Source organism: Glycine max, chromosome 10 (genome assembly GCF_000004515.6).
Source record: "Glycine max cultivar Williams 82 chromosome 10, Glycine_max_v4.0, whole genome shotgun sequence".
Taxonomy (NCBI): domain Eukaryota; kingdom Viridiplantae; phylum Streptophyta; class Magnoliopsida; order Fabales; family Fabaceae; genus Glycine; species Glycine max.
Genome location: NC_038246.2, coordinates 50075978 through 50102319, shown reverse-complemented (window position 1 = coordinate 50102319; position 26342 = coordinate 50075978). Strand labels below are relative to the sequence as shown.

Sequence of the window (26342 nt, the reverse complement as noted above, 5' to 3'; positions counted from 1 at the left end):
CATCATGTAAACAGAGCTAACGTGTGTTTAGGGTGCAGAGGGCAGGTGGTTCGTGTAATGGGAAGCAAATAATTAGGAGTTCATGAAAAAAAAAGGAGGGGTATCAAGAAATATGAATAAACCACAAGGGATCATAGTGTAATTTACTTTAAATTATATGTGTTTAATAAAATTATCTAATTCTTAAGTAATATAAAATAATAAATAATGAATTATATATTAAACTAGCCTCAAAGATATCATTAAATATTTTAAACATATTTGCCCTCCTGCAAATATTTTGTGTTTTCTGATTGCATTAAAAAAGGACAATTTTTACTGATTTCACACATTTAAAAGGGAGTGAATATTTTCCTTAAATAGATCTAAAAGTTATAAATATATGCACTGGATTTTTTTATGACAAGTTATTTGTTTAAGATTTTGTTGTTTTTTAGTTGCTAAATGACTTGGTGTTAATTTTCTTTATAAAAGAAGATTTGGTGTTATTTTTGTTATCCATTTTTTACACTCGTATAATGAAATTATTACTGAGGATCAAGATAAATATATTTAGAATCAAATTAATATAAATTTTTTTATAAGAATGAAAGTAATATTTTTTAAATTTTACAAGAACTTTAAACATATTTTATTCTAAAAATTTAAAATTAAATTATAATTTTTAATTCACAATTTAATCTTTCTATCCTTAGATCTTTATATTTTAAAAAATTATTATTTTTTTTTATAATATTCAATTTTACATTTATTTTTTTATATTTAAACTAATAAAATTATTTTTTACGATATCTTATGTGAATATATTAGGTCTAATTTTGAATTGAATTAAAATAAAAGAAAAAAAACATATATAAAATTAAAGATGGACTAGAATTGTAGGTTTTTTTAAATAGGAATCAAAATATAAAAAATAAATAAATCAGAATGATCAAAATCGGTAAGTTATGAATTATAGGTCCATTTTTTATTTATTAAAATTATGAAATTAGATAAAATAAATATTTTTTTAAAAAAGATATTGTTATTTTACGTTGAATTTGAAAAAAGAGGGGAAAAAAAAGAAAGCGCACCGTATCGTGTTTTCATTAGACGCTGCAATCGTTCTTCTCTTGAGTTTGGTCGTCTGGGATCAGATCTGCTCTCTCCGTTTGGGTAAATTGTTTGTCCACTCTGGTCTCTTGCCAATTGGCCAGTCAATTACACCCCATTCTCACTTCGGGATCTGATGCCTCCTATCACTCTCTGTGTTTATTTTTTTGGCAGATTCAATTCGACACTTTCCTCGCCTCAAAGATTAAGCGAACAACATGGTAACACTCCGTACACTCCCTTGGTTTAACATTCGAGGATTTTCTTATCTCGCTTAACTATTTAACGCTGATTATTTGTTGTTTCTTTAATTTATTTATTTAACTGTCGCTTTTTGCTTGTAATGCTAGTATATCACGTTGATGGCATGAATCTCTTCCTACAAATGTCGATTTCGTTATATGTATGTAGTTTAACCTGTGATCTAGAATTACAGGCTGAAGGGACTTACTAGTATGTCTTGAACTGTTTTAAAATTGAAATCCTTGTATAATTTTTTCCCCTCCGTGGTAAAATTACATGTAATTTTGGATATTCTCGTGTAGCTTGTGCTACATTTTGTTGTTTTTGTTCAACTTGATTTAAGCTATGTAGCTTTGAATGTTTAAATGTTTAATGTAATCCAGAATTGGCGCCATGCTTGATTATACGAGCAATTTGCTTTCCAAATGCCAGTTGTGATGGTGAGGGTGGGATGGGGTTTGGCAGAGGTCACAGGCACATTCCCTTGTGAAAAATGAAAAAATAAAATAAACAATGAATTATAACTTTTGGGTTAGGAAAAAGAAGAATTCACTTGGGAATGGGGTTGGTATATTCTCTTTCTATCAGTTCTTCACTTCCCCTCTGCTCCATTAATTCTCTATTTTTTTTTTAATTTATCCAACAGGTTGTCCTTGCTGCATCCATTGTGAGCAAATCTGGGAAAGGTTAGTTCTCTGCAGCCCTCTACACCTGACTCATTCCATCCTTGTTGGAATTATTTTCACTGATAGTGTGTGTTAGGCTAGCTCCCTTTTTTAGTTGTTGTATTAATTATAACCTCAATAACTGATAATTTCACCAAAGGGAAGAGAAACACATTAGACACATTGCCCATTCAAGGTTCATATTTTTAGAATATAGTTATAATTAGAGTCTGGACATGTGGTCTTCTTTTTTTAAAAAAAATATTATTTGAATTTTGAACACCCATAAGCTGTAACTGTGTTACTTATCCTTCAGCGTTAAAAAATAAGATGGCCTATATTCCTTTGCTATTTAGGTGAAACTATAGTTAACTTCCTTTTTAGTAATATGAATTCCAGGCTATATAGTTTTGGAAAATATATGATATTAATTCCTGTTCCAGGAGGGGTAATTGCTTTCCAGCCATATATGTATTAATGAGACATGTGAGGAGTCTGCTGTGAAAGTCATATCTTTTGATCTGGTTCAAAACTTGGGTCCTGATGTTGAGATACCTAAAGTTAGCTTCAACTCAAAATTAATTCTAGATATAGAATCAATTCCTCAATGGTAGAACCAAACATGTGAACATTTGCCTAAAAATTACATTTGTTGTTATTTCAACATGATTTTGTATAGTTCAACGTAAATTTAAACATGCACTGAATCTTTTTACCCTGAAAGAAACTTTGCTGTAAAACTTAGTGTAAATTTTCCAACCTAATGCAAAAACTACTTTTTATCACTTCTGGTCAAATTGAGATTTTGAGGCAAAAACAGTTTTACCTTACAATAACAAACATACATTTTCACTAAAATCACATTTGATAGGGAAAAATCAATTGCGATACTTCCCACTGTGAAACCTCATATACACTAACATATGTTATATGGGCTAAATTGGGAAACATGATCTGGTTATATATTTATTTTATTTGTATAGTCTATCTTCTCATCACTCTGTATGCAACATATTTATGAAATCCTTTTCCTACTTCAATATTTCAATCTGTTAGTTGTGTAGGATTCTCAATATTACATCTTATTAAATTGGGATTACTTGATTTTTTAATATTCAGGATTAAATTTTAGTTTATAAAGAATAGCTAAGTCATGAGTTGATGTTGAATTTGGTGGTGACTAAATAATTATGTATTTGAATTCGACATCAATGCTCTTATGCTGGCAAGCCCTTTGCTTTGTTTGCAGTGCTAGTTTCTAGACAGTTTGTGGATATGACTCGCATAAGAATTGAAGGTCTTCTAGCAGCATTTCCCAAGTTGGTAGGGACTGGAAAACAACACACATATGTTGAGACTGAGAATGTGCGCTATGTTTACCAGCCAATAGAGGCACTGTACCTGCTTCTCGTAACAAACAAAAACAGCAACATACTGGAAGATTTGGAAACTCTGAGACTTCTCTCTAAACTTGTATCCTTTTTCTGATGCTTTAAGTTTGACATTTTCTGTTATTATGTAATTTTTTTTCAACTGCTTTGGTCTTTTGTTACCTGGTTAGTAGCATTGTTCTCTCTAGTATGACCTACTGGCCTGAATCTGGAATTTGTTCTGTCATCTGTGCCTTGTCTACTCATTTTCTTGTCATTTTGGTTTTCTCACAGAGTTTCAATGGAGCAATCATTCAGTTTATAGCCTTTTCTTACCTTAAACATAGCATTTAATATATTGATTTTTATATGAAGGTTCAGGAAGGTTTAAGTTAGATCAAATGGCTGGTAGTGGGAGGCTATTTTAGATTTATTGGTCATTTTTAGAGCCATTTGGTAAAATTTTTGCCAAAATATCAATATTACAGTGAGTTCATTCCTAAACACTTTTAGGTACCTGAATATTCTTACTCCCTTGATGAAGAGGGTGTTTGCAAACATGCCTTTGAGTTGATTTTTGCATTTGATGAAGTCATCTCTCTTGGGCACAAGGAAAATGTGACTGTTGCACAAGTGAAGCAATACTGTGAGATGGAGAGTCATGAAGAGAAGCTGCACAAGTTGGTTTTGCAGAGCAAGATTAATGAAACTAAGGATGTTATGAAGCGAAAAGCTAGTGAGATTGATAAAAGCAAGGTATGATTGAAGGGACTATGTTTTATTATTTGTTTATATTTTAAGTCTGGGATTGCACATCATTCGTTCAAGTCACGTGTCCTCTCTACAGATTGAAAAGAACAGAGGTGATAAAGGAGGATTTGGTCCATTACAGTCAATGGGCTCTGGAAGAATTGAAAATAGCTTTAGTGATTTGAGCATATCTAGCAGTGGAACTGGTTTTGGAAGTGGCTCTGGTTTTGGATTGACTTCTGATGTCGATTCCTTTGCAACCAAGCCTAAAGGTTGGCTTTCATAGATTTTCACGCATTCTTCTAGAATGCATCTATATGTAATGACTTAAAAGGGCATTGAAGCATGCTGTATCCTGTCTTTGGTTTTTTCTATATTCAAAATAACATGTTGCTAAATTAAGAGTAGCCTTTACATTTCTGTACTCCATCATTCTCTTGCTTAGGTCGTCCAACTTCATCAGCCACTGCTCCACCTAAAGGTCTTGGAATGAAGCTTGGTAAGTCTCAAAGGACAAACCAGTTTTTGGAATCATTGAAAGCAGAAGGTGAGGTCATTCTTGAAGATGTTCAGCCAAAACACTCCCAGTCTCGGGCTGCCGCCCCACAACTTACCGATCCTATCACTTTGACTGTTGAGGAGAAACTAAATGTGATACTTAAACGAGATGGTGGTGTCAGTAATTTTGATGTTCAAGGCACATTGTCTCTCCAAATTCTTAACCAAGAGGATGGACATATTCAAGTACAGGTATTGCATTCTGATTATACCTTAATGTGTGTCCATTAGGCTTCTGGTTTTCATAACCCGAGTATTTTTTTAAATAATTAATTATTTATTGATATGAAATAATTGTTTCATTAAATCTTATCAGCATTAAGGGGAAGAAGTTCATATTAAACACTTTTTTTTTTCAACTAGGATGATAACCAAAGCCTTTCCTAGTAGGTGGGATCAGTTACATGGATCAAATAACACTACTGTGTCATGTCAAAAATCATTTCCTTAGATCTATGAAACAATTTTTTCTCCTCTGACTAGTTTCTTTTATTTTCTAATTTTTCTTTATTTTGCCTACATTCACTCCTCACAGTTTGCATCCTCTAAGTGTAGTTGATACTGATTTCGTCGGTAGACAGTTAATTAGTTTTCAAAAGAACAATGTTTCAAAAGCAGTGCAAGGCTCGAGTAAGTCAATCATAAGTTTTAGCCAGACTTTTAATTTGAGGCATAAATGCTAGCAGGTTTTGGTGTACTTATTCAAATAATCTTCTCATCACGCACAACCATAAAGTCAACTGTGTTGAATTATATCAGTTTGTCTTTTTGCTTAAAAAAACTGGAGACTTTTGAACCAGGCATGCTGACCAAAAGGGAAAATATAAGGGAGTAAGAGAAAAGGAAAACACAAAAAGGGAAAGGGACCAGATAGCAGTGGCAATTCAGTTAGGCAGAAAAAAAAATGAAAGGGCAGATAATGGTGGTTACAATTCCTGTAGGGTGATAATAGTGCCAGTTCCTTGGTTTGTCCATAAAGTATTCTGGTGCTTTTGGTCTGTGATGTATATCTAGGTTTTTCCTGAAATAATCATTTTAGGTTAGCATGAATTTCTAGTTTCTTTTATCAATGAAGAAAAACAATAAGGTGTATGTCTGTCTGAAAATTGAAATACAATTGTAGATATTCAAATGATTTATTTTTATGTTCAGTTTTATTTTTTTCATTTCAACCTACTTTTTTCCAAATTTTCTGCACAGTAACTAATGTTGATCCTACCATCCTTCACTCTGTAGTGCTCCTAGGTTTTTTTCTTGCTAAGACTGGTTTTGAATGCAGATATAGGCTTGGGAGGACAAGTAAAAGTATTAATAATTGCATATTGTGCCTTGCTTTTGCAGGTCCAAACTGGTGACAATCAAGCTGTCTCTTTCAAGACACACCCTAACATGAATAAAGAATTATTTGCCAATGATTATATACTAGGCCTAAAAGATCCCAACAGGCCTTTCCCCACTGGTCAAGCCAGTGATGCTGGAGGTGTTGGTCTTTTAAAGTGGAGAATGCAAAGTACTGATGAGTCAATGGTGCCGCTGACAAGTGGGTTTATAACTATCTTCTATATGCTCTACTACGTATTGGTGCATTAATAACTTGTGTGCTATATGTGCCTATTGCAGTCAACTGTTGGCCCTCTTCTTCTGGAAACGAAACTTATGTCAACATTGAATATGAGGCTTCATCAATGTTTGATCTGCGGAATGTTGTGATCTCTGTACCTCTTCCAGCTCTTCAAGAAGCACCATCTGTTAGGCAGATTGATGGGGAATGGAGGTTAGCGGAATGTTGTGGATTGCTTTTTCCTTCCTCTTAATAAGTGTTAGGGACAACCATAATTTCTGTTTTGGGTTGAATTTTGCAGTAAATAAGCTGGTGGTTTTGTATTAGAAATTATCTGTGTCACACACATGTCAATGGTGGTTTGCATTCTTTTAAACATGAAAGTACTGAATCTACTGACCAGATTTGCATGGATTAGAAAGCTCTATGATTTTTTTTTAAGATCAGAAATTGTTGATTTTAATCATTAATATTTTAGTTTTGGTTCTAAATTATTTAATTTCATGTAAAACTGGCTTTGCAGGTATGACTCTAGGAATTCCATTTTGGAGTGGTCTGTCCTTCTGATTGATAATTCCAACCGCAGGTATGCTAGATCTGGAGTGATTTTTTTTTAGAGCTAACTTATGCTGTGTTATTATCTCTCTCTCTTTTTAATTTCTGTTTACTTTGTTTTGTCTGACTATATGTTTGGCAGTGGGTCAATGGAGTTTGTTGTTCCACTAGCAGATTCATCAACATTCTTTCCCATTTCAGTCTGCTTTATGGCAACTGACACGTTTAGTGACCTGAAGGTTTGTTTACATTTTGACTTTAACTGTAGCTGTGTATTTATAGTTCTATGTGAAATGATGTTTCAAAATGATCTAGTTGAACCTTACACACATTTATTGACCTGGATATTTTTTTTTTTTTATTTTATATTGTGGCTGGGGAAGTCCTATATCTTCATGTCTAAATATAGAGTATCGTTTCTGTCAATGTCATCAATTTTTACCATCCACGTCTAAATATTGATTTAATGGGAGCTTAAACTTACCCTTTTTTTTACTACTCATTGCAGGTTACCAACATCATACCATTAAAGGGTGGTAATCCTCCCAAATTTGCTCAGAGAACACAGCTGATAACGGATAGCTACCAAATTGTGTGATTGACTTTCCCTCTTGAATTTGGGTTCCTATAACAGTTTTGCTTATACAGTCGTAGTTCTTTTTATCAATAGGCTTTGCTAAGTTGTACTTGCCTCTATTCTCGAATTTGTACTTTGTTTTACCTCGCAAGACATGGCGCAAAGTATGATTTACATAATTAATGCTCAAGTGTGTCTGTTTACTCTATAGCATGTATCTTTTATGCGGAAGGATGCATTTCCTATCTTCCCTTTTCTGCGTTGTAGACACTAGTATTGTCAAATGCATTCTAATTTCTAATACATGGGAGTAAACCAATTAGACGGGCAAATTTAACTTCTTATTTGAATCCATTCGGTATTTAATGTGAAACTTTTTCTGAGAGAATCTTTTTATTTATTTTTTATAGGAACGAGAATCTTTTTATTCACAGTTCAATTTTCTCCCAAAAGACAAATTTGAAATTTCGGAGTTAACTTCCAATTTACTTCGAGATTGATGAATCGGACATTTTATCTTAAAATATTAACATTTCCATGTTGATATTTGACTTTGCAAAAAGACGTTTTTTGTAATTTAATTTAATTTAGTTTTTTTGTACTAAAAAAAAGCTAAAGTAAATGCAAAGTATTATTGGTCTTTTTATATAACATTATGGACTTTTAAGTTTTACAAAAAATATCAAACTTAACAATGTACTCGTCAACTTCAAAATTAGAAAAATGTGGATAAGTTAATATTGTCGACTCTCCTAAATTAATAAGTCAATAATAAAGGTGTCACTTTAAATTTGGCAATGAAATTATCAACTTTTCCACCTTGTATTATTTGCGTAAATTTAGAATAAGTTTATCCCAACTGAGTAAATTCCACGTGATTACTATTTTTAATCTTTTTCCTTACCCCACATTGTGAGTAAAATATTCTCCCTCAATTCTATGTGGGCCAAATTCTATAGAACTAGAGCCTTAAAATTATTTCATCAAACCTACTCACAAAGGGCGTCGACGTCCTTTATGTTTGTCTAATTGAACTTACGCTTTCATACACCAAGAAGTCAAACCGAAGCAATCTCAAGAAACCCCCGCAGCCTAAAAGGGACGTCACCTAATATTGGATTCTGAACTCTTCTGATTAAAAAACAAGAGAAAGTCATGTCAGAACGAAAGGCACAATTTTAAATATAGCTAGCGGAGCTTATAACCCACATGGCAGGTCTCAAACATGTTGGGAGACATAAATTATTTTAAGATGTTCCTTAAATTTAAAGAATTTTTTTTCTCTGTTAAGATTAAAATGCAAGTGTATAGAAGAAGTCCTTGTAGAGGGAGAAGCTGTTGAAACTCAGTCCATCATTTTTAATCTTTTCTTAACCCCTAACTGGGGTGATATGGGATGAAATTAATAATTGCTTTCTTTTTCCTGTTTTGGTGTTGCTGTTTTGTAAAGCCAAATAGGGGTTGAGTTTTCCAGCAAATGCAAATGTGGCAGAATGCTGCATTATAAAGCCGAAAGAAATCATCAGAGTTGTCACTTGGTATTTCAAACCTTGAAATTAACTACTATCATTGATGGAAGCTGCACCTGAATCCATAGAAATGTCATGCAATTGCGAAACTTGTCTACAAACATATGTGGCGACGTCAAGCATCACAAGTCTCCCACAATGGGGTCCGTAGGATGAGGGTATTTTTTGAGATACATGTGGGATTGCTTTAGAAAAATTATTCCCTTTTCTGCTTCTGTCAGTTTTTAAGATTAAACTCTTGAAAATGTTTTTCTCATCAATATTCATGGATACAAAATTAACTTGTGAACTCTCGGAAATAAATGTTTTCCCGACAACAGTTTATACGATACTGTATCTTCGCATTTGTGGTACCCGACCCGGGATGAATCGGGCGAGATGAACGCTGTTCTCTCCCGGGGAGGTACAATGGTTCATTTCAGGCCAATATGTCATCATCTTACAACTATATAGTAGATACGCCAAACGGCAAATTAGGAGACGGGTGTTAGTGAACCGCCTAGGTTGACTTTTGTGACTTTTTTTTTTCAACTTTATTCAATTAGATTGAATTTAGTTTGTCTTTTTCTATTTTATCAATCCAATTTTAGTGAAATTAAATGGGATTGGTTCATTAAAAAAATGTCACCTTTTTAATATTAAAAAAAATTAAAATAATTCTCAAATTCAAAAATAATAACTATTTTTTTGACAGAATAATAAAGATATTTTAAAAATTAATATTTATAAAATATTATACTACTCATATCATAAACATAAAAAAACATAAATACATATTTACAGTACCATTTATTAAACAATGTTATTACTTTAAAATAAATAAAAGAAAATAAACTCAAATAATACATTATCTTTAGATAAATAATATATTATCTCATTCTTGAGATGTGTTAATTTAAGATTTTTATATTATTGATTTTAATTGTATACGAAAATCTAATCCAAACAACAAAAATCTAAGGAGGATTCACGGATGGGATAAAATCCACCTGCACCCCTTGACGAGCAACGAGAAAGAATGGAAACAACAGGAGGGAATCACTTTTTTATATATATATATATATAAAATATAATAATAATCTAGTGTGGGCATTTCTAATGTAGTCCCACACTTATCTCAAAAAGTACCCACATCCTGTGGACCACATTTCTTTCCCACCGTAAGAGATTTGTGGCCATCCGATACCTGCTATCGCTTTTTAACCCCTGCAGGTCCAGTTAACATTTTTAATTGAAAGAAATAAATAAACTTGAAGAGAGGGCAAGTGTCAATAGTCTATCTAATGGTAAAAACATTGTCTTGATACACACAACCAATCCAGATATGCCATCTAAAGTAAGAGCTTGATTCAAAATAACTAGCAGCTCACCACAAGCTTAATTACAGTCTATGACAGTGACCATAAATTCCAGTGCCAAATTTCATGTACACGTAGTATATCATTTTGTGCATCTCTTGCCTTATACAGACTTAAACTTCCAGTGTCTCCATCAACATTTGAAACCCCCACAAGCAATAACCCACAGAATTATAATTAAGATAAGGATTCCTCCTCCCACCATCAGCTTCATTTGGAGATTCTGCAGCCACATCTTCCTTCTCAGCTGCCTGCCCTGCCTCTGGAAGCTGTCAGCCTAAATTTGAACGGAAAATACCATAACATCAGCAAGATTACTTGAGAGTTCAGACTAGTTGATTCAAACAATAATGTTTCTTTTGGGTAAGCAAAGAATTTATTAAGAAAGGAGAGATACTAATGCTTGATTAGGATAATAATAATAATACATACATACATACATACCTGGAACTGTAAGTTTTCTGTTTTGTCCACCAGCAGTTCAATCTTCTCTCCACGATCCAAAACCTTCAAAACAGCAAGTACAGATGTTGCTTAGAAGTGCTTAATATTTTACAACATGGCTTTTCGAAAAAGTTGAAATGTTTAAGCAGTCTCTTGTTCTAGTTTCGATTTACCAGTTCTGTGACAGTTTAGATGTGATGAAAATCTTCTCTAGTCCCTCAATTATGTGGATTAAATTTTATAGCAGTATAGCCTTTCCTAAAACCAAAGCTACTTACTAAGGGCGTCAATAACCTTTTTGTTGGTCTAACTGTCACAATCGCTGAACTTATGCTTTTATACACATACATTTTATGAGTAACTAAAGGGGTGATTATTGAATTACAACCTTTGAAGGACATACTAATATGCTATTGAAATCAAACCCAAGCAATCTCATGAAGCTACCATGGCCTAAGAGGGGATATTTTCATCTAATATTGGATCCAGAACCTCTCTTCTTGTTAGATACTAACAAGAGAAGATCCTGTCAGAGAGATAAAGCTGACTAAATATACCTAGAGGACCTTATAACCCACCATGGCAGGTACACAATAAAATGTCTCTCTCTTCCCCCAACATAATCGTCCAGTGATAGGAGAGGATCTTTGAGTATGCCTAAAAAACTAAAAATTGAGATGAATGTAACCATTTCCTGTATGAGCCATGTCATTTTTACAAGCCAGAAGATACAATCTCTTGTGCATGTACAGAAACTATTTTTTTTTTCCATGACTAGAAAACCTTCCAAATATTTTGGCTCAGTTAACAGAAGCTGCCAGTCTTTTATGAATGCATGTGCAAAAGACTCAACAACCAGTCTTCATCAACTCACCCTCCGGTGGCTCAATCCACTTGCAGGTCTAAATCCAAATAAAAAAGTATGCATCTCTTCATTATTGAACATAGTGTTAATCTTTAATCGTCCTTTTTAACTGTCTTTTAAGGTTATTGCAGAGAGATTAAGAAACATAACTAATGTTCTTATGTATATTGAAATTATTTGTAATTTCCACACATGTTTTTTATCTCCTCTATTAACAGGACAAATAAATCGATAATAGATGGATGATAAAAAAGTAACAGATAAAAAAGATAATAAAAGATCTTATTAAGTTAGGAAAGAAACTGAGTAATGTGTAGCCTTTTAGTAATTATGTACATCGTAAATAACTAATAAACTGAGCTTATTATTGAAAATAACTTCACACAGAAAATTGTACATTTACTATTAGAAATATGTTGAATATTATATAATTTTAATAAGTATAACATTATTAAATAAATACATGTGGGGCCTAACATATATGCTTATTGACCTTGACCTTTAGCCAGTTCTGAAAAATCTTTATTACCATCCTAATATATTCAACTGTTTATTCGCACTGACTCCTGAGATTACAAAATCATGGTGAATAGTTTTAAAATGGGTAGTAAAAGGGTGAGGCACTGCAATATCAATTGACATTAAAAAGATCTACTAAGTTCAAGTTGAGAAGCATGACACCCAACACAATTGCAATTGTGTGATTTGTGAGAGAGAGAGAGATTACAAAAAAAAACAGAACAAACATTTCAAAAATGTATCTAGGCTATACCATATCTTCTATATCAAAGACTTTCTGATATGCCCGTATTTGTGTCATGTTGTAACCGTATTAATATTAAGTAATGGCCTTCAAATTTTTTTGAGTCCCACTAGGAAGCCACATTAAAATTCACTGTTTGAAACAGCATTGCAATACTAATGTTATCATCCTTCCACCATTATCCCCTTCCCAAAAATTAAAATCACTTCCAAGCAAATCCAGAGATAAATTCTAGGATCCCGAGCTAAAAACATTTGATAGCAACTAGCAGCCAAAAGAGTTTGCATGTCATTAGGCTTAGTATTATATACCTTCTCAATATTGTCCATCATTATCCCCTTGACCTCAGTTATTTGAGCCTTCAATTTTGATAGTTTACTCATTTCTTCTGGATGGTTCATGCAATACTGCATATGCTCCTTGAGTGCTGGTCTGCATAACCAGATAAAAAAATTCAAAACACTAAAAACAAAACTAAAAAGAAGTAAACGAAAATTTAAAAAGGACCGAGCAACAACGGACCCAAATTCTCTGTCAAGATTATATGCAATGCTAAATCTGTCCTCAAACAAATCGTCATCGTCCTCATCATCGGCAAGTGGATGGGCACCGTCATTCTTAATGCTAGCACCATAGCGCTTCATAAAGTCATCCTTCACCCGTTCAAGAAATACAAAAGGAACACTCCTGCCAATCGATTCATCAGCAACAACAAGGAAAACTGCAAGGCGGAGAAAAAGCTTTAAGACATTGGCATATATCTTAACACTTAACAGCCAATACATAAATAAAATCAATCAAGAAGAATCAATACCAAATCCATTGTCTAGGAGGAAATTGAAGGTGTGACCATCACAGGAATACGTGTATTTGCTGCTATTTGATGGCAGCTTCTGCAGGCACTGAACGGCAATGGTACTGAAATTCCCGGTATATTGCGTGTGCTCTGCTAAAACAACAGTTCCTTTGGCAACAAAGCTATATATTAAACCCCTCTGACTCATCTCCAATTTCCAACAAGCTCCACCACCGGATGGTACAAACAATCACACCAATACCTGAATCCCACAACAACTAATCCAAGTTGTAAATAACAAGAATTAATCACAAAATCCAAAGAAAAGCCTTATACTGTAATTGCAAACCTAAAATGCTAAATCTAATCGAATTCAGAATCTAAACCTAATATGATTCAATTCAAGCAATGATGATCGCAAGAAAAACCTCAATTCATAATTGTTTAATGCAAAAAAGGGGGAGTGGGTCGCATCAGTGCATGCACACTTCGAATTTGTCAAAATCTAGAGTGAAATTCAAGAACCCAGTTCGTTTCCGATCCTGAATTTTATGGGGCAGACAGGGAAAGGGGGAAAGAGAAAGGCTTGGGAAAAGATAAAGTGGGAGACCTAACCCCGTGATCTAATCGAGAAATTTACGAATCTGAATGAAAATTGATTGATTGTTTGAGGGAAAAATGAGGAATGAAGAGAGAGAGAGAGAGAGAGAAGAAAGTAGAAACCTAACGCAAGTGGAATAACAAGAAGAAGGGTCACTCTTCTTTGTGTTCTGGAGATGTGATTGTGAAGATGATCAAACAAAGACACAATGACAGCGCTTTTTATCAGTTTCGTCAACCAACGTGGTATCAGCTGCTGCTGCGCTTCCTCGAATTTTATTTTTATTTTTTCCTTTGCGTGTATATTAAGATAAGAAGGAATAACTGACTTACACCCACGAACACGATTATTTGGATGAAATTTGACTGCTTGAATTTTATTATAAAAATAAAAAATTACTATTAAGCTACAACATACATCTCTAAATTCAAGAGAATGATTTTGTACTAATAATAAAATTAAAAGAATGAATTAAACTTGATTAAAATTATAATCAGAAAGTTTCTACTCCTACAAGCTGATTTTTCCATGAGAATATTTATGTTTTCCTTATTTCTCTTAACAAAGAATCAAATATTTTAATCATTATTTATCATCATTATTAAAATCAGTATTTTATGTGGGATAGGTAAGTAGAAAATATTATTGTGTTCTCATCATGAATAGTTGTCACTTGAAAACTTCACCAAAAAATACATTAGCTCTCCAGGCTGCAGCATATTTTTATCCGTCTTATCTTACCATATGCTCCCAATAACATTTTTTTTTCTCCACCATCAGTATTAACTTTTGTCTCTATTATGATAAGAGTGAAGTTTGAATATCTCATACAAATCATCCAAATACTGTAATACTAAGTCGATCTTAGTGGATTATCAATATTAACTAATGTTCCTTATTATATGTTTCCAAACTCAATAATAAAAAAAAAAACTTGATATATTACAAGACATATATTATAAAATTTAAGTTTAATTTAGATTAATTATTAAATTTGAATCTAAAAATCAGTCCAATTTAGGTGTTTGCTATATTTTAATTTTTCAATAGCATTTTATTACAAATTTTCAGTTTTAATAAGATCAATTTGATTTTAATAACCTTGTAAAACGACGTGGTAGAGCTAAAGTTGCTCTCGTCCCTTAAATTACTTGTAGTTCAAGCCTATGCAGTAATCCTCTAGATGAACCTCTGCTTAAAGTCAATGCAACATGTCTTTGATGTCCTATGGATAGTATTATGAGTAGCCTCAATTCAGATTTTAAAAAAATTACCAATGATATTGTCCCGTGCAGCGTGCATTTTAGGCAGAAAGCTATAAGCAGAACACTTTCCACATGTAATTAATACCAGAATTATTTTTACATTATAACCATGATCGCAACAAGCTGTTTCACAATACACACAAAGTCATTACGCGGCAAATCCACTTATTTATAACATTCTACTAATTATGTACTAATACATGACAAAACTTCCATAACTCCCACTATGGCCCATTGGTTGCTCCATCAATACTTGTTCCTGTACCAATACACGCCCTTCTCGGATGTTCCTTCATCTGGCTCCACATAGAGGCACTCTCTCGCTTCTCTCCACAGTGCCTTGTAAAATGGTGTGTCATCAAATTGGTAGTACTCACCCAATATTGGCTTGATTGCATTGGTTGCCTCCATTGCATGGTAATGTGGCATTGTAGAGAAGAGATGGTGAGCCACATGAGTATCAGTTATGTGATGAAACACCTTGTTCAGAATCCCATAATCTCTGTCCATAGTTGCCAAAGCTCCCTTCAGCCAGTCCCATTCTGATGAATCGTAATGAGGCAAGGCAAAGTGTGTGTGCTGCAAATATGTGATAGTCACAAGAAAACCGTTCACAATGAGCAAAGGCACCCCATAAACACATAGCAGCCAAACCAACCCTTTCAGGGTTGCAACACGGTAGAGAGAGTAAGTCACAGAAAACAAAGCAACATCAGAGACATAGATCAGAAGCCTCTCACGGTTAGAATATATGGGAGCATAAGGGTGGTAGTGGCTTGCAAAACTATCATAGGGTCTACCAGAGACATTGAAGGCTAAATACATAGGCCACCCTATTGTGAGTGTGACGAGAAGAGAAACAGCCCTTCCTAGAGGGTTGTTTAAGTACTTGGAAAACCATGCAACTTTGGATTTTGGTTTTGGGACAAACACTTCATCACGGTCAAGGGAACCTGTGTTGGAGTGATGGCGGCGATGGCTTATTTTCCATGAGAAATAAGGGACTAAAAGTGTTGAGTGAAGGGTCAAACCCACAACATCATCAACCCATTGGTACTTGCTGAAGGCATGGTGACCACACTCGTGAGCAATCACCCACACACCAGTGAGAAGGCAACCTTGGAGAACCCAATAGATTGGCCATGCAATGAGGGAAAAGGGTTGAGGAAGGAGGTGGAAGTAGGTGGTGGCAATGTAGAAAATGAAGGCAAATGAAAGGTCATAAACAACATAGGAGAATGAAGTGAGGAGGGAGCGCTGAAAGCAGTGTGGTGGAATTGCTTTCTTGAGTTGGCCAACAGTGAATGGTGGCTTTGTGTTTGGAACCCTTGAGAGAGGCTTCTTCCCTTGAACTTCCACTTTGGCCACACGACCTCTACCTCCCATTGTTGTTTCCTTTGCTAGACCCTGTGTCAAAGTATAAACAAGTTCAGTTGAGTTTCAGTTGTTTTGCTGAATGTGTAATATGTACCAACAGAACTACAATCCCTCAATTTTAAACCAGGTAGTGAAAAATCTAAAGATAATGACAACTACAAAATGAATGGAGAGATTAGAGAGAGTGAAATCATGACCATAAAACAAAAAGTAACCAGCACGAAATGTTGTGATCGTCCTCTACTGCGGCATTACAGCCAATTGTTTATCAATAGAGAGAAGTGCTGATATTGTAGCTACTAGCTAGGTGCCTACACCTAAGCCTTCAGGAAATCTAGAAATGAAAAAGGATATATAAATGCATAATTCAATTTCGGGAGTTTCTTTTCCTCAACAAATATGATGAACCCCACATGAAATATCCCGAGGTGCAGGCACAATTTAATTTACCATGCCTAGTGGCTTGTATTATTCGATGCAGTTTTATACTCTTGGGAACGGAGGGGCTATCAATACAAGCAAATATTAGTATATGGTTAGGAAACTAGGAGATCACAATTCTAGTCAAGAGCATCTCTTTATAGTACGTAATTAAGTTTTATTATTTTTTATAATTAAAAAATTCAATTACATGTCATAAAGAGACTATAAACACGTAATGGTATGGACAATATAAAATGATATACTAGTAATAATTTATGGTATCAATATACATAAGGAAACAAACAAGGACGACAGTGTAGCAAGGTTAATCACCACAGTAGCACATTGCAATATGAAAACCGGGGGTTGTGTCACAGTCACATACTCACATGCACTGTTCATTAATTTCACTCAATAGGTGTAAGGCCATGATTTTGAGGTTCACTCGTTTAGTATACGTGTGAGGCTTATATGCAGAACAACAACTACTAAATATCTGTGTGAGGCTAACATGCAGAACCAAACACAGCGACAACAAAAAGGCACAAAACTCCGAGAGGGCCCAGTGTAATTATGACTACAGGTCAATTTGCAAAACCTGCCATTAAACTCTCTACGCATGATCTTCCAAATTGCCACACATCACATACAAGTATTTCCTCTTAATTTATATCCTTCAATTTAAAATGATCTCTACCAGAAAAACTATATAAGATTGGGTGAATAAGTTACATGAATAGGCAATAGTTCAAACTTCAAACTATTCGGTCCTTCTTTTTGTTTTATTAATTTCAAAGCAATGAAGATTAAGTAAAAGAAAAAAATGAACAATGCAAAAAATATATATTCAGTACCATTGTAGCAGTTACAGGGGAAGCCAACGCTGAAACATTACACACAACTAAACTTCAAGCAGAACAACTATACAACTAAACTTCAAGCAGAACAACTATGGTATTTAGTATTACATCCATCTCCCATAACTGGTGATTGAAGGCAGAATAAAAAATATTAATAAGGAGGAAGAAGAAGACAATATTGCCTACAGACTAATCAATGCTTTAAAATTTAAAGTGATATTCCTATTCCTACATGACAATCTACTTGTCAAGATGGATCAAAATATGACATACTTGGAACAAAATAAGAAATATGATAAAAAAAAAAAGAACAAAATAATAACTTGACGACGTTGTTACCAAGCAAGGAATTCGATGACAGAGGAATCTTCAGATATTCTAGAGAATAATTAGAGACAAAAAAAAATGGATGGCTGTTTACCAAATTGCCAGTACCAGACAGCATTTGTATTTGATCATGGACACGTACGTAATCATGCTTGCATGTGGTATGAAAATTCAAATCAAATACATTATGTAAAGAGAAGAATGCAATTTGGTTAGCACACACAAATGCAGGTAAAAACAAGAGTGCTAATAAACTTACAATTGCACCCTCCATCTTTGGGATGTATGTAGGTGGAAAGAAGAGAAATAGAAAATAAAATCATTAATGTGATTAAAAGTATAATTAAAAAAGGAAGAGAAATAAAAAAAAATATTAAAATGCAATTTCTATCTCTTATTTTTTTAAATATGTGATTTTCGTTTTCCCATTTTTTAAATGATACATTTTATCCTTCACTTTTTTAAAATTTGTGATTTTAGTTTTTATTTTTTAATTGAGATACTTTATTCTTATTTTAGACAAATTCTTAATTTTAGTTTTTGTGATTAATTTCAAATTTTTTTCTATATATTATATAAATGTTGACGCACAAGTGTTTATTTCTTATCCACACAACAATTTAAAAAAAAATAATTGCTAAAAAAGTTAATTATTAAAAAAAAGAGAATTTAAAAAGTACATAGTCAAATCTTAAATTGAAAATGAAAATTAAAATGGTATATTTTTAAAGAGTGGAAGACAAAATGTATCATTCCGAAAGTAAGGAGATTAAAATTGTAAATTTTTTTAAAAAATAAAAGATTAAATGTTTCAATTAAAAAAATAGGAGAACTAAAATTACGAATTTAAAAAAATAAGAAAGAAAAAAATTATATTTTAACTAAAAAAAACTGGGTACATGTTATAATTATTTTTTAGAATGCATAATTAAGTGTATGTTTGATTTGCAATTACAATTATTGTAATATATGTTACAATACAAATCCAACTTATAAAAATAAAAATCTTAATTCTTTAACGTCTCAAAAGTCATTCGACACCAAATTTTCAAACAATCAAACATGCATTAAGATTTTTACTTTATTTTATTTATTTCCCGGAAAACATCTTCAACATAGAAAAAAAGAGAAGTGCTTCTCCACTAACTCTCCTGTGATTCTTCTTCACCTTAGCTAGGACGTGTTTGGTTGACGTCACTTCGATCGGGCTGAGTCACACCGAGGCGTTGCAACTTTGGCAAATTTGGTTTCCACCTGTAATCAGTGTGATGTCTATCCGAGACAAGTGGAGAATCAGATCAGCTGCATCTTTTGAACCCGCTTTTTTAAGTAAAGAAAAAAAAATACTGCAGAAAAATATTAATTATGAGAGAAAATATTCATATTTAAAACAATTTTTTTAACATGGTGTCATTTTTTCAATGGAGAACAGGACCAAATATGTGATTCAACAGGGATGGTAACAAGTAGGATGTGGCCATGATACTACAATGTTCGTGTTCATACATGTATTTTTTTAAAAGAAAGGCTTAAATAAACTTGTAATTCTTGTAAATATATTTCCTTTTTTAATTATTTTAATATTCATGGTCATACATGTATTTTTAAAAAGTCTTAAATTATTAAGAATCAAACTGAATTTGAATTTTTTATATAAAATTTTAGACAAAGATATTCACGGATTGATTTTTAATAAAAAAATTATCTGATTTAGTTATTTTAGTTTTTTCATTTTATCGTTCAATCTAAATAAATTGTACCATAAAAAAATGGGAGATTCATATAGTAACTAAAAAAAATGGTGTTTAAGATTGTGCATGAAACAATTCAGAGAGCAGACTTGAATCACATTGTGGAGCAAATAAAGTCAAGGTTAGCTTCTTGGAAGAGTCGTCTACTAAATAAATTGGGAGGAGCAGCAAATGCAATTTTGTCCACAGTTCCTCATTATGTTTGTGACTAACGTGACAACAGTGATAAGAGGTTTATCCGTTTGTGGAAGGAACATCAAGACAAAGGGATCTTCTATGTGCTAAAGATCTTAGCGAGTGAGCAGGGGAGAGGGAGGGAAAAGGTTAGGGTAATTTCTTACAAACTTGGGGGGGTGAACTTAAGTATAAGGAGTCTGGAAATAACAAAAGCCCAAGCAGACTAGCCTAGCCCAATTATGCCAACAGCACAGGAAGCAACAGGAAGCTGGACTGCTACCGTCATAGGCCTTCACATAGCTTACTCTTAATGGGCACTACAAATTGGCACATGCACGCCCTTTTTTAAAATTATTTCAGCTAATAAATATATGGATTGTCAATTTGTATTAATTAATTTTTTTTTAAAAAAATTTAAAAAGTATTTTTAATGTTTTTTTAATAAATTTGATTATAGATTTTTATAATTATTACATTAAGTATATTTTTATTTTTTATAATTAATTTTGATCTAATAATATTATATATATATATATATATATATATTTTTTAAATAAAAATTTATATATGTAAAAATTTAATTATTAAATGAAAATTAATTGTCATAAAATTTATTATATAAACTTATATATATTAAAAAATTTAATATTACATATAATAACATTAATTATTTTATAATATAATTGATCAATTAATTGATTGCTAATAAATCAAAATGTTGGAGTCTTGCATGTACCATTATATAGTATAGGTTGAACTATTATTAAATTTGTTAATTATTAATTGCTACTATTATATTCCAAATAAATGGATAAGAACAAAAGATTCTTAAGAAATACTTAGTTAAATAGTTGTGAGTTGTGGGTTGTTGTGTTTGGTGAGTTTTATCCGGGTTGAGTTTGACACAGTGACACGTCCGAGGATAGTGAATATATAAATCGAAAGTTCTAGATAGTTGTCTTTTGACTCTTTCTTTTCTTTCTAACAAGCACCGCCTCCACTAATGGCTATGAGATCGTGGGTGAGTCGAGGATCCGTGACTCGTTTGATGGACTCAGCAAATCGAGGGGCTTTCAGTCGCTTCTTCAGCGACAAGGGTCGCGTTCTCAGCGAGGAGGAACAGGCCAAAGAAAACGTCTACATCCAGGTAGGTACTTCCACTTTCACCCTATTCGGGTCGGGTCGGATCTCGAGATCCATCTTCTTAACGTTGAAGTACTACTTTGTGTTTGTGTGCAGAAATGGGAGAGGGAGAGGTTGGAGAAACAGAAGCAACAGGCTGAGAAGACCAAGGCAGACAAGGGCAAAGATGCTGCTGCTGATAAGGTACAGGACACGCTTCTCTTCTTCCTTTCGCTTCTACGAATACGAATCCTTTTGTTCGTGGGGATAAATTAGATTTGTGGGCCATTGCTGTGTCTGTTACCTTTTCTGCCACCATCCACTGTTTTTATTTTGAGAATATTATGTTGCTTTCTGCTTATTTCTTTTAATTTTGAATATCCATTTTCCATCTTTTACAAAAACACTCAACTTACTTACCGTTCATGTGAATCATGACATGACTTGAAGCTTGTTTCTTCCATTTCTGTTTTGTGGGGAGGAGGGACTACCCAGAGTGTATACCTTTGTTACGCAATTATGCTCATTTTCCATATAATGAACAATTGATTTGAGATCATTTGCAAAATCCCTTTGATACTCTGCTAGGCTCATCATTATATCATACATGGAATGAATTCAAGCCTTAGCCTTACACTTTTCTCTCTTTATTTTTGCTATCAATTCGATGCCATGTTTAAGGTGCGTGAAATGGTATACCCTTGAAGGGACTGCATTAAAATTCTTTACTTCTGAATCTGAAATGCTGATTGCTGATACAGTTCCGTTCTTTAATATTTTGTTTTTGCATTTTTTGGTTATCAAACTCAATTTGCTGTGAACCAAAGGGGGATCTTTTCCCATTGCGGGCTACCATATGCCACACATGTGCATAGCAGTGTTGGTGGGGTGGTTACCTAGATTTACTTATTGCATCTGTTTTCTAGCAACTTGGTGGCATTGAAATTTTATTGCGGATCTTATGTTATTCTCTTTTTCTTTCACTCCATCAATCTAACACTTTTTTTTCTTTTCTATGTAGAAACCTGAAGGTTCTCAAAAGGGCTGAGTTTATCCTTCACACAACCCGGCAAGGTCACTTTGTGGGAAATAAGCATGATGGAGAATAAAACACATTGACCCTTAGTGAACTTTGGTCTTTGTATAGATTGTGTTTCTTGTTTATTTGTAGTTTCTTGACGGATGAAACCAGGTCATTGCATCCACCAAACTTGGTACCTTTATTATGAACTTGTCATGTAATCCCTTCCAGTAATTGTTCACTTTTGTGAGTTGTCGGTGCCAAAACTAATCAGTATGTTTCGATTAAGGAAAAAATGGGAAAGTTAATATAAGTTTCGTCGTGGATGAATTCAGTTTAGGAAATGAGCAAGTCAACTGAATAGATCGAAGCTTCTCTGTGTAACTTATCAATGCTTAAAAAAGGGACTGGATGCAGGTAACAGATTAACTTGGCTGTAGTATTGGGATTAAAGATGATATGGGTGATTGTGAATGGAGAATGATTTTCTGGTCCAATCTAGTGTCATTCCAGGTATAAAGTTACATGCCGCTACTATACCCAAACCCACCATTTTCGAGCCTATAGAGTGGGCTCAAGGTTCTTTCTGGGATTGGAGTGGCTGATACGGCTTTTCCATGTTTAATTTGTTTCCGTTAGGATATACTAGTAGATCAAAGTATAGACAAGAAAACAGTTAACATATATGTTTCTTGAATAGAAAATTGAAATCATAATTTAGTTTTTATTTTCTTAAGAATTCTTTATAAATTTCGAATTTACACGATCAATTCATCAAACAAATTGATTGATTTTTTTTTTTATATTTTTCATAAGTACTTTTTCCAAATGGGTAAATGGGTCTAAAATTGATGGTTTGCAGTGGGATTTATTAGCCCAACGTCATCAACACAGACGATATGAACAAGAAATCACGGGTTCTCAAATGGACGCCGATGCAATGTGGGGGAAATCACGGGTTCTCAGATGGAAGCTGATGCGCAATCTTTGGTTTAGGATTGAAGCCATTATGACATTTTTTGGCATTGTCCTCCTGGGTAGTGCCTGGGCGTCTTAAGAAGTCATTTCTGTGTTAGTCCAGATTAAATGAATTAGACTTCTAATCCACGAAATTATATGAACTCTTAGTTAACTTTTCAAGTGTCGTTTCTTTGGTCCCCTTTTCTGTAAAACAATAATGAAGAATAAAGTGTAAATGATGTTCCCTTTTCTGTAAAACTATAATGAAGAATAAAGTGAAAATGATTAAGATGAATGTTTTTTTGTGAAGACATGAATAAGCTTTAAAAATTTAAGGACCAACATGACTGATCTAAAATGTTGGTCCTACAATTTTAAGGGCCAATTTAAGAATTTTTTTTCATTTTTACAGGGTGATAATGGAGTTCTGACTACAGATTTTATATCTCATATTGGGTATTGCTCTGCGTTAATAGCTGAATTATGGGCATCCTAAAGGGATTAAAAATGCAAAATAACCAGAATTAATAGCGCCGCCTAAAGTTATTGCTCATCCCTACTAAGGAAGTACATGAACCCAACGTTCCCAATAACAAACCAGCCTAACCTTTTGATACCACTACCATGCTAATAACCGCCATCAGAGTGCATGTATACTATCGTGTCAATAACACACTCTGTTGCTAAAATCTGCCTCCAGGCTTCTAAACCATGTCCAAGATATATGTGAGCATAATTCTTGTTGTATCAATGACCTCCTTAAACACGCATGCATTTCTCTCATCTCTCCTTCTTGAGTCACTGCATCATTTTGAAAAACAGCATTTAGACGAGCCATGATGCATAGTACTCTACCCACAACTTTTGGATCTTTGAGCACGAGAGAAAGAGATGTGAACTAGTCATCTCCATTTGTCTGCAAAAAGGGCATAGGTATTCTTCAAATTATCTTTAGCAGTCAGCCTGTTTTTAAGTAATCTCCAAGCAAATTGTGCCACTTTTGTTGGTATTTTTGCCTTCCATAATCATGAAACTTCTCATCTCATCAAAATGGCTCCCCCTCTTCAATCTACACAACGCCCTATAACTAGAGTTTACTGTGTAGTTCCCTGTGGGGTTCTCCAACCAAACCCACATATCATCCCCCCTAGCTTGTTGCACTCGTATTATTATACTTGATAATAATTCAGGTACCACATTTGCCACAACATGTGTTTCCCATTCAAACCATTCCCAAATAATAATGTTTAGCCGAGTTGAAAAATGATTCTAAATCCTTGATTCAGCCGTGTTTTTTTCATTTCTTTTCTTATTTTATGATTCTCTTATATATTGCGCTTTAAAGTGCAATTGATTTCGTGAAGTTTTGTCTTCGGCAAAGAAAGGAGAGAAAAAAATTAAAACGATCTAGTAGTGGGCGCAAGATCAGTAAACAATGGGCGCCTCTGAAACACAATGCATTTTTCTACACAAGAGTTCTGCAACTCTTTTCATTACCTTCAATAAGATTACAGGCTTTTACCATAATAAAGTAGCCATCAAGAAATAGCAACCAAAACAGGCTTTGGTTGCTGATTGAATGCATACTCATAGTAAGCAGCTTTGACTCAAGTGAAACTGACTGAACAAATGGCCAAGGTTTATTTATGGTTTCATTTCAATACTTAAATCCGAATTGCAAAGCAGTAATTGAATTGGACACATACAAAGAATTTCCATTCCTGTTGAATTCATTCCTAAAGGTTCACTATTAGTATTCACTACCCTTTCATCCTCATGGTTCATTTATAGGATTCACAAAGGTATTCAAACGAAACCTACACTGATAAAAATTCAATAACTAGCAATACTCCCAATCACCCTTGTCAGCTAGCAAAACCATAAAACTTTACAAAGAGGGGAACCTTATGAATCAAAGCTACAGCACTATATACAGAACACACTGCTTCTAGCATTCTTTACATGTCAAAGCCATAGTTTGAATACCCAAACGTACCCATTTGATCATGCATGTTGCTTGATGGGTATTGCTGTGACTGCTGCAGTGAACCACCCGGAGGAGGAACCCAAGTCTGATCAATGGGCATAGGCGCTGAGTTACTGTCCACAGTCGTTATGTCATGAATGCTTGATCTCTTCCTCTCTTTCTTCACCGAATTCTGGCGAAGAAAGTATTTCTGGGCATGGCTAGCTACTTGAGTTGGTGTTCTTGTCACAACAACATTTCTTGAAATGCTTCTCCAATCTCCCTTCCCAAACTTACTAAGCCCAATGAGAAACAGCCTGTGACAAAAAGAGTAGGTCAGCAACCATGAAATTAGCATTGCCCTTCACCTTCATGGCACTCGCAACTTGAATATTGAGGGTTTAGACAATCTTCAAATACATGACAAACAGCATGTTCTCAGAAAAAAAATAAAAATACACAAACAATTCCTCAGATTATAAAACTGAACTGGTCATCAAGAAATAAAATTCAGGAAAAAAAAATTCCACGTCAAAACAGCATCAAACAGAAACCCAAAGTTGCTTGAAAATTTTTTCCTTTTTTTTTTTTCTAAAATTACAACACCTAAACAGCTCTCTTAAAAAGAAAACAAACCCAAAATCAAAACCCCAAACCCCAAACACAGAAAAAGAAGGAATCGAATTGAAGCGAAATCGTTGACGCGTTAACAAACCTGTGTTCCTCTTCAGTCCAAGGCGTGCCCTTCTTCCTTTCGTTCTCGCCTTGTTGTTTAAGCTTGGAACCGAATGAGATCTGATTAGCGTTGTCCCACGTAGAAATTCCAGCACCGCCACTGGGCGGCATCGCCACCGAGTCATCGACGTAACTCGGGACCTCGACTCGGCCGGAGTCGATCTCGAAGACGTCGTGGACGAGGGCCTCGTAGTGTTCCCTTACCTCCACCGCCGACTTGCCGGGAACCTGGTCGGCGATCTTCTCCCACCGGTCCGGCAGATCCTCCGGCACGACCAGAAGGGCCCGCTCGAATAGCTTGTCGTGGTAGCGAGTCCACTGAGTCGGCCACCGCGTCACGCTGCTCTCCTGAAACATCCTCGTTGTCGTTTTTCTCAGTTGAATTCAAAACAATGAAACGAGGTGGCTGCTGCTTGTGTTGTGTTTCGTGCTCCAAATCTCCAATAGTTTGTTTGTTTTCGCTGACTATGTGAAAATTGAAAGAGAGAGAGAAAAGAGAAACTCGCTTTCTAGGAGATCTCGCTTCTGCCTTTGTTTGGTTTGGTGAGAGATTTAAGAAAACAAACGCGATTCATTTATAGGGGACTTGAAATTAATTAAAACAAATTGTTTTACTTTCTTCTAATTGTTC

General features: G+C 34.2%; 5 protein-coding genes across 10 annotated transcripts; 2 read left to right on the top strand and 3 right to left on the bottom strand.

Annotated features, from left to right (window-relative positions):
- Positions 1-1055: 1055 nt before the first annotated feature.
- LOC100778815 (coatomer subunit delta) lies at positions 1056-7579 on the top strand. Its single transcript, XM_003536652.4, has 12 exons — positions 1056-1155; positions 1267-1313; positions 1982-2021; positions 3250-3473; positions 3884-4126; positions 4218-4392; positions 4566-4870; positions 6020-6218; positions 6299-6452; positions 6763-6825; positions 6937-7033; positions 7303-7579. The coding sequence occupies exons 2-12, from the start codon at positions 1311-1313 to the stop codon at positions 7390-7392; spliced, it is 1593 nt and encodes a 530-aa protein (XP_003536700.1). The 5' UTR covers positions 1056-1155; positions 1267-1310; the 3' UTR covers positions 7393-7579.
- A 2587-nt stretch (positions 7580-10166) lies between these two features.
- LOC100777402 (vesicle-associated membrane protein 727) lies at positions 10167-14073 on the bottom strand. 4 transcript variants are annotated; one of them, XM_006589650.4, is made up of 6 exons: positions 13555-14073; positions 13145-13388; positions 12853-13051; positions 12642-12762; positions 10703-10765; positions 10167-10535 (listed from the first exon to the last, which is right to left on the bottom strand). In XM_006589650.4, exons 2-6 carry the CDS (start codon positions 13332-13334, stop codon positions 10392-10394), a joined length of 717 nt encoding a protein of 238 aa, XP_006589713.1. In that variant the 5' UTR covers positions 13335-13388; positions 13555-14073; the 3' UTR covers positions 10167-10391. The 4 variants fall into 4 exon arrangements, with proteins under 4 accessions (XP_006589713.1, XP_040861934.1, XP_006589712.1 ...); XM_041006000.1 differs by having other exon boundaries at positions 13742-14073; XM_006589649.4 differs by having other exon boundaries at positions 13145-13404; positions 13850-14073.
- Positions 14074-15032: 959 nt separating this feature from the next.
- On the bottom strand, positions 15033-16908 carry FAD2-1A (omega-6 fatty acid desaturase, endoplasmic reticulum isozyme 1). Of its 3 annotated transcripts, none has more exons than NM_001251413.1 (2): positions 16820-16905; positions 15033-16399 (listed from the first exon to the last, which is right to left on the bottom strand). In NM_001251413.1, the coding sequence occupies exons 1-2, from the start codon at positions 16820-16822 to the stop codon at positions 15239-15241; spliced, it is 1164 nt and encodes a 387-aa protein (NP_001238342.1). In that variant the 5' UTR covers positions 16823-16905; the 3' UTR covers positions 15033-15238. The 3 variants fall into 3 exon arrangements, with proteins under 3 accessions (NP_001238342.1, NP_001347006.1, XP_040861571.1); NM_001360077.1 differs by having other exon boundaries at positions 16567-16825; XM_041005637.1 differs by having other exon boundaries at positions 15046-16399; positions 16825-16908.
- A 3834-nt stretch (positions 16909-20742) lies between these two features.
- On the top strand, positions 20743-22300 carry LOC100777927 (uncharacterized protein At2g27730, mitochondrial). Its single transcript, XM_003536650.4, has 3 exons — positions 20743-21054; positions 21147-21233; positions 22051-22300. Exons 1-3 carry the CDS (start codon positions 20911-20913, stop codon positions 22075-22077), a joined length of 258 nt encoding a protein of 85 aa, XP_003536698.1. The 5' UTR covers positions 20743-20910; the 3' UTR covers positions 22078-22300.
- Positions 22301-24649: 2349 nt separating this feature from the next.
- 1-3-1A (syringolide-induced protein 1-3-1A) lies at positions 24650-26222 on the bottom strand. The gene is made up of 2 exons (NM_001250431.1): positions 25692-26222; positions 24650-25293 (listed from the first exon to the last, which is right to left on the bottom strand). The coding sequence occupies exons 1-2, from the start codon at positions 26066-26068 to the stop codon at positions 24969-24971; spliced, it is 702 nt and encodes a 233-aa protein (NP_001237360.1). The 5' UTR covers positions 26069-26222; the 3' UTR covers positions 24650-24968.
- Positions 26223-26342: the final 120 nt, after the last annotated feature.

Coding starts and splice junctions, on each gene's coding strand:
- LOC100778815 (XM_003536652.4), top strand. Junction 4,871..6,019: donor ATGGACATATTCAAGTACAG/GTATTGCATTCT, acceptor TTGCTTTTGCAG/GTCCAAACTGGTGACAATCA. Junction 6,219..6,298: donor GTCAATGGTGCCGCTGACAA/GTGGGTTTATAA, acceptor TGCCTATTGCAG/TCAACTGTTGGCCCTCTTCT.
- LOC100777402 (XM_006589650.4), bottom strand. CDS start 13,334: ATGAGTCAGAGGGGTTTAATATATAGCTTTGTTGCCAAAGGAACTGTT. Junction 12,763..12,852: donor AATCTTGACAGAGAATTTGG/GTCCGTTGTTGC, acceptor CTGGTTATGCAG/ACCAGCACTCAAGGAGCATA. Junction 10,766..12,641: donor TGATGGACAATATTGAGAAG/GTATATAATACT, acceptor GCTGTTTTGAAG/GTTTTGGATCGTGGAGAGAA.
- LOC100777927 (XM_003536650.4), top strand. CDS start 20,911: ATGGCTATGAGATCGTGGGTGAGTCGAGGATCCGTGACTCGTTTGATG. Junction 21,055..21,146: donor AAGAAAACGTCTACATCCAG/GTAGGTACTTCC, acceptor GTTTGTGTGCAG/AAATGGGAGAGGGAGAGGTT. Junction 21,234..22,050: donor AAGATGCTGCTGCTGATAAG/GTACAGGACACG, acceptor TTTTCTATGTAG/AAACCTGAAGGTTCTCAAAA.
- 1-3-1A (NM_001250431.1), bottom strand. CDS start 26,068: ATGTTTCAGGAGAGCAGCGTGACGCGGTGGCCGACTCAGTGGACTCGC. Junction 25,294..25,691: donor TGGACTGAAGAGGAACACAG/GTTTGTTAACGC, acceptor TTTTTGTCACAG/GCTGTTTCTCATTGGGCTTA.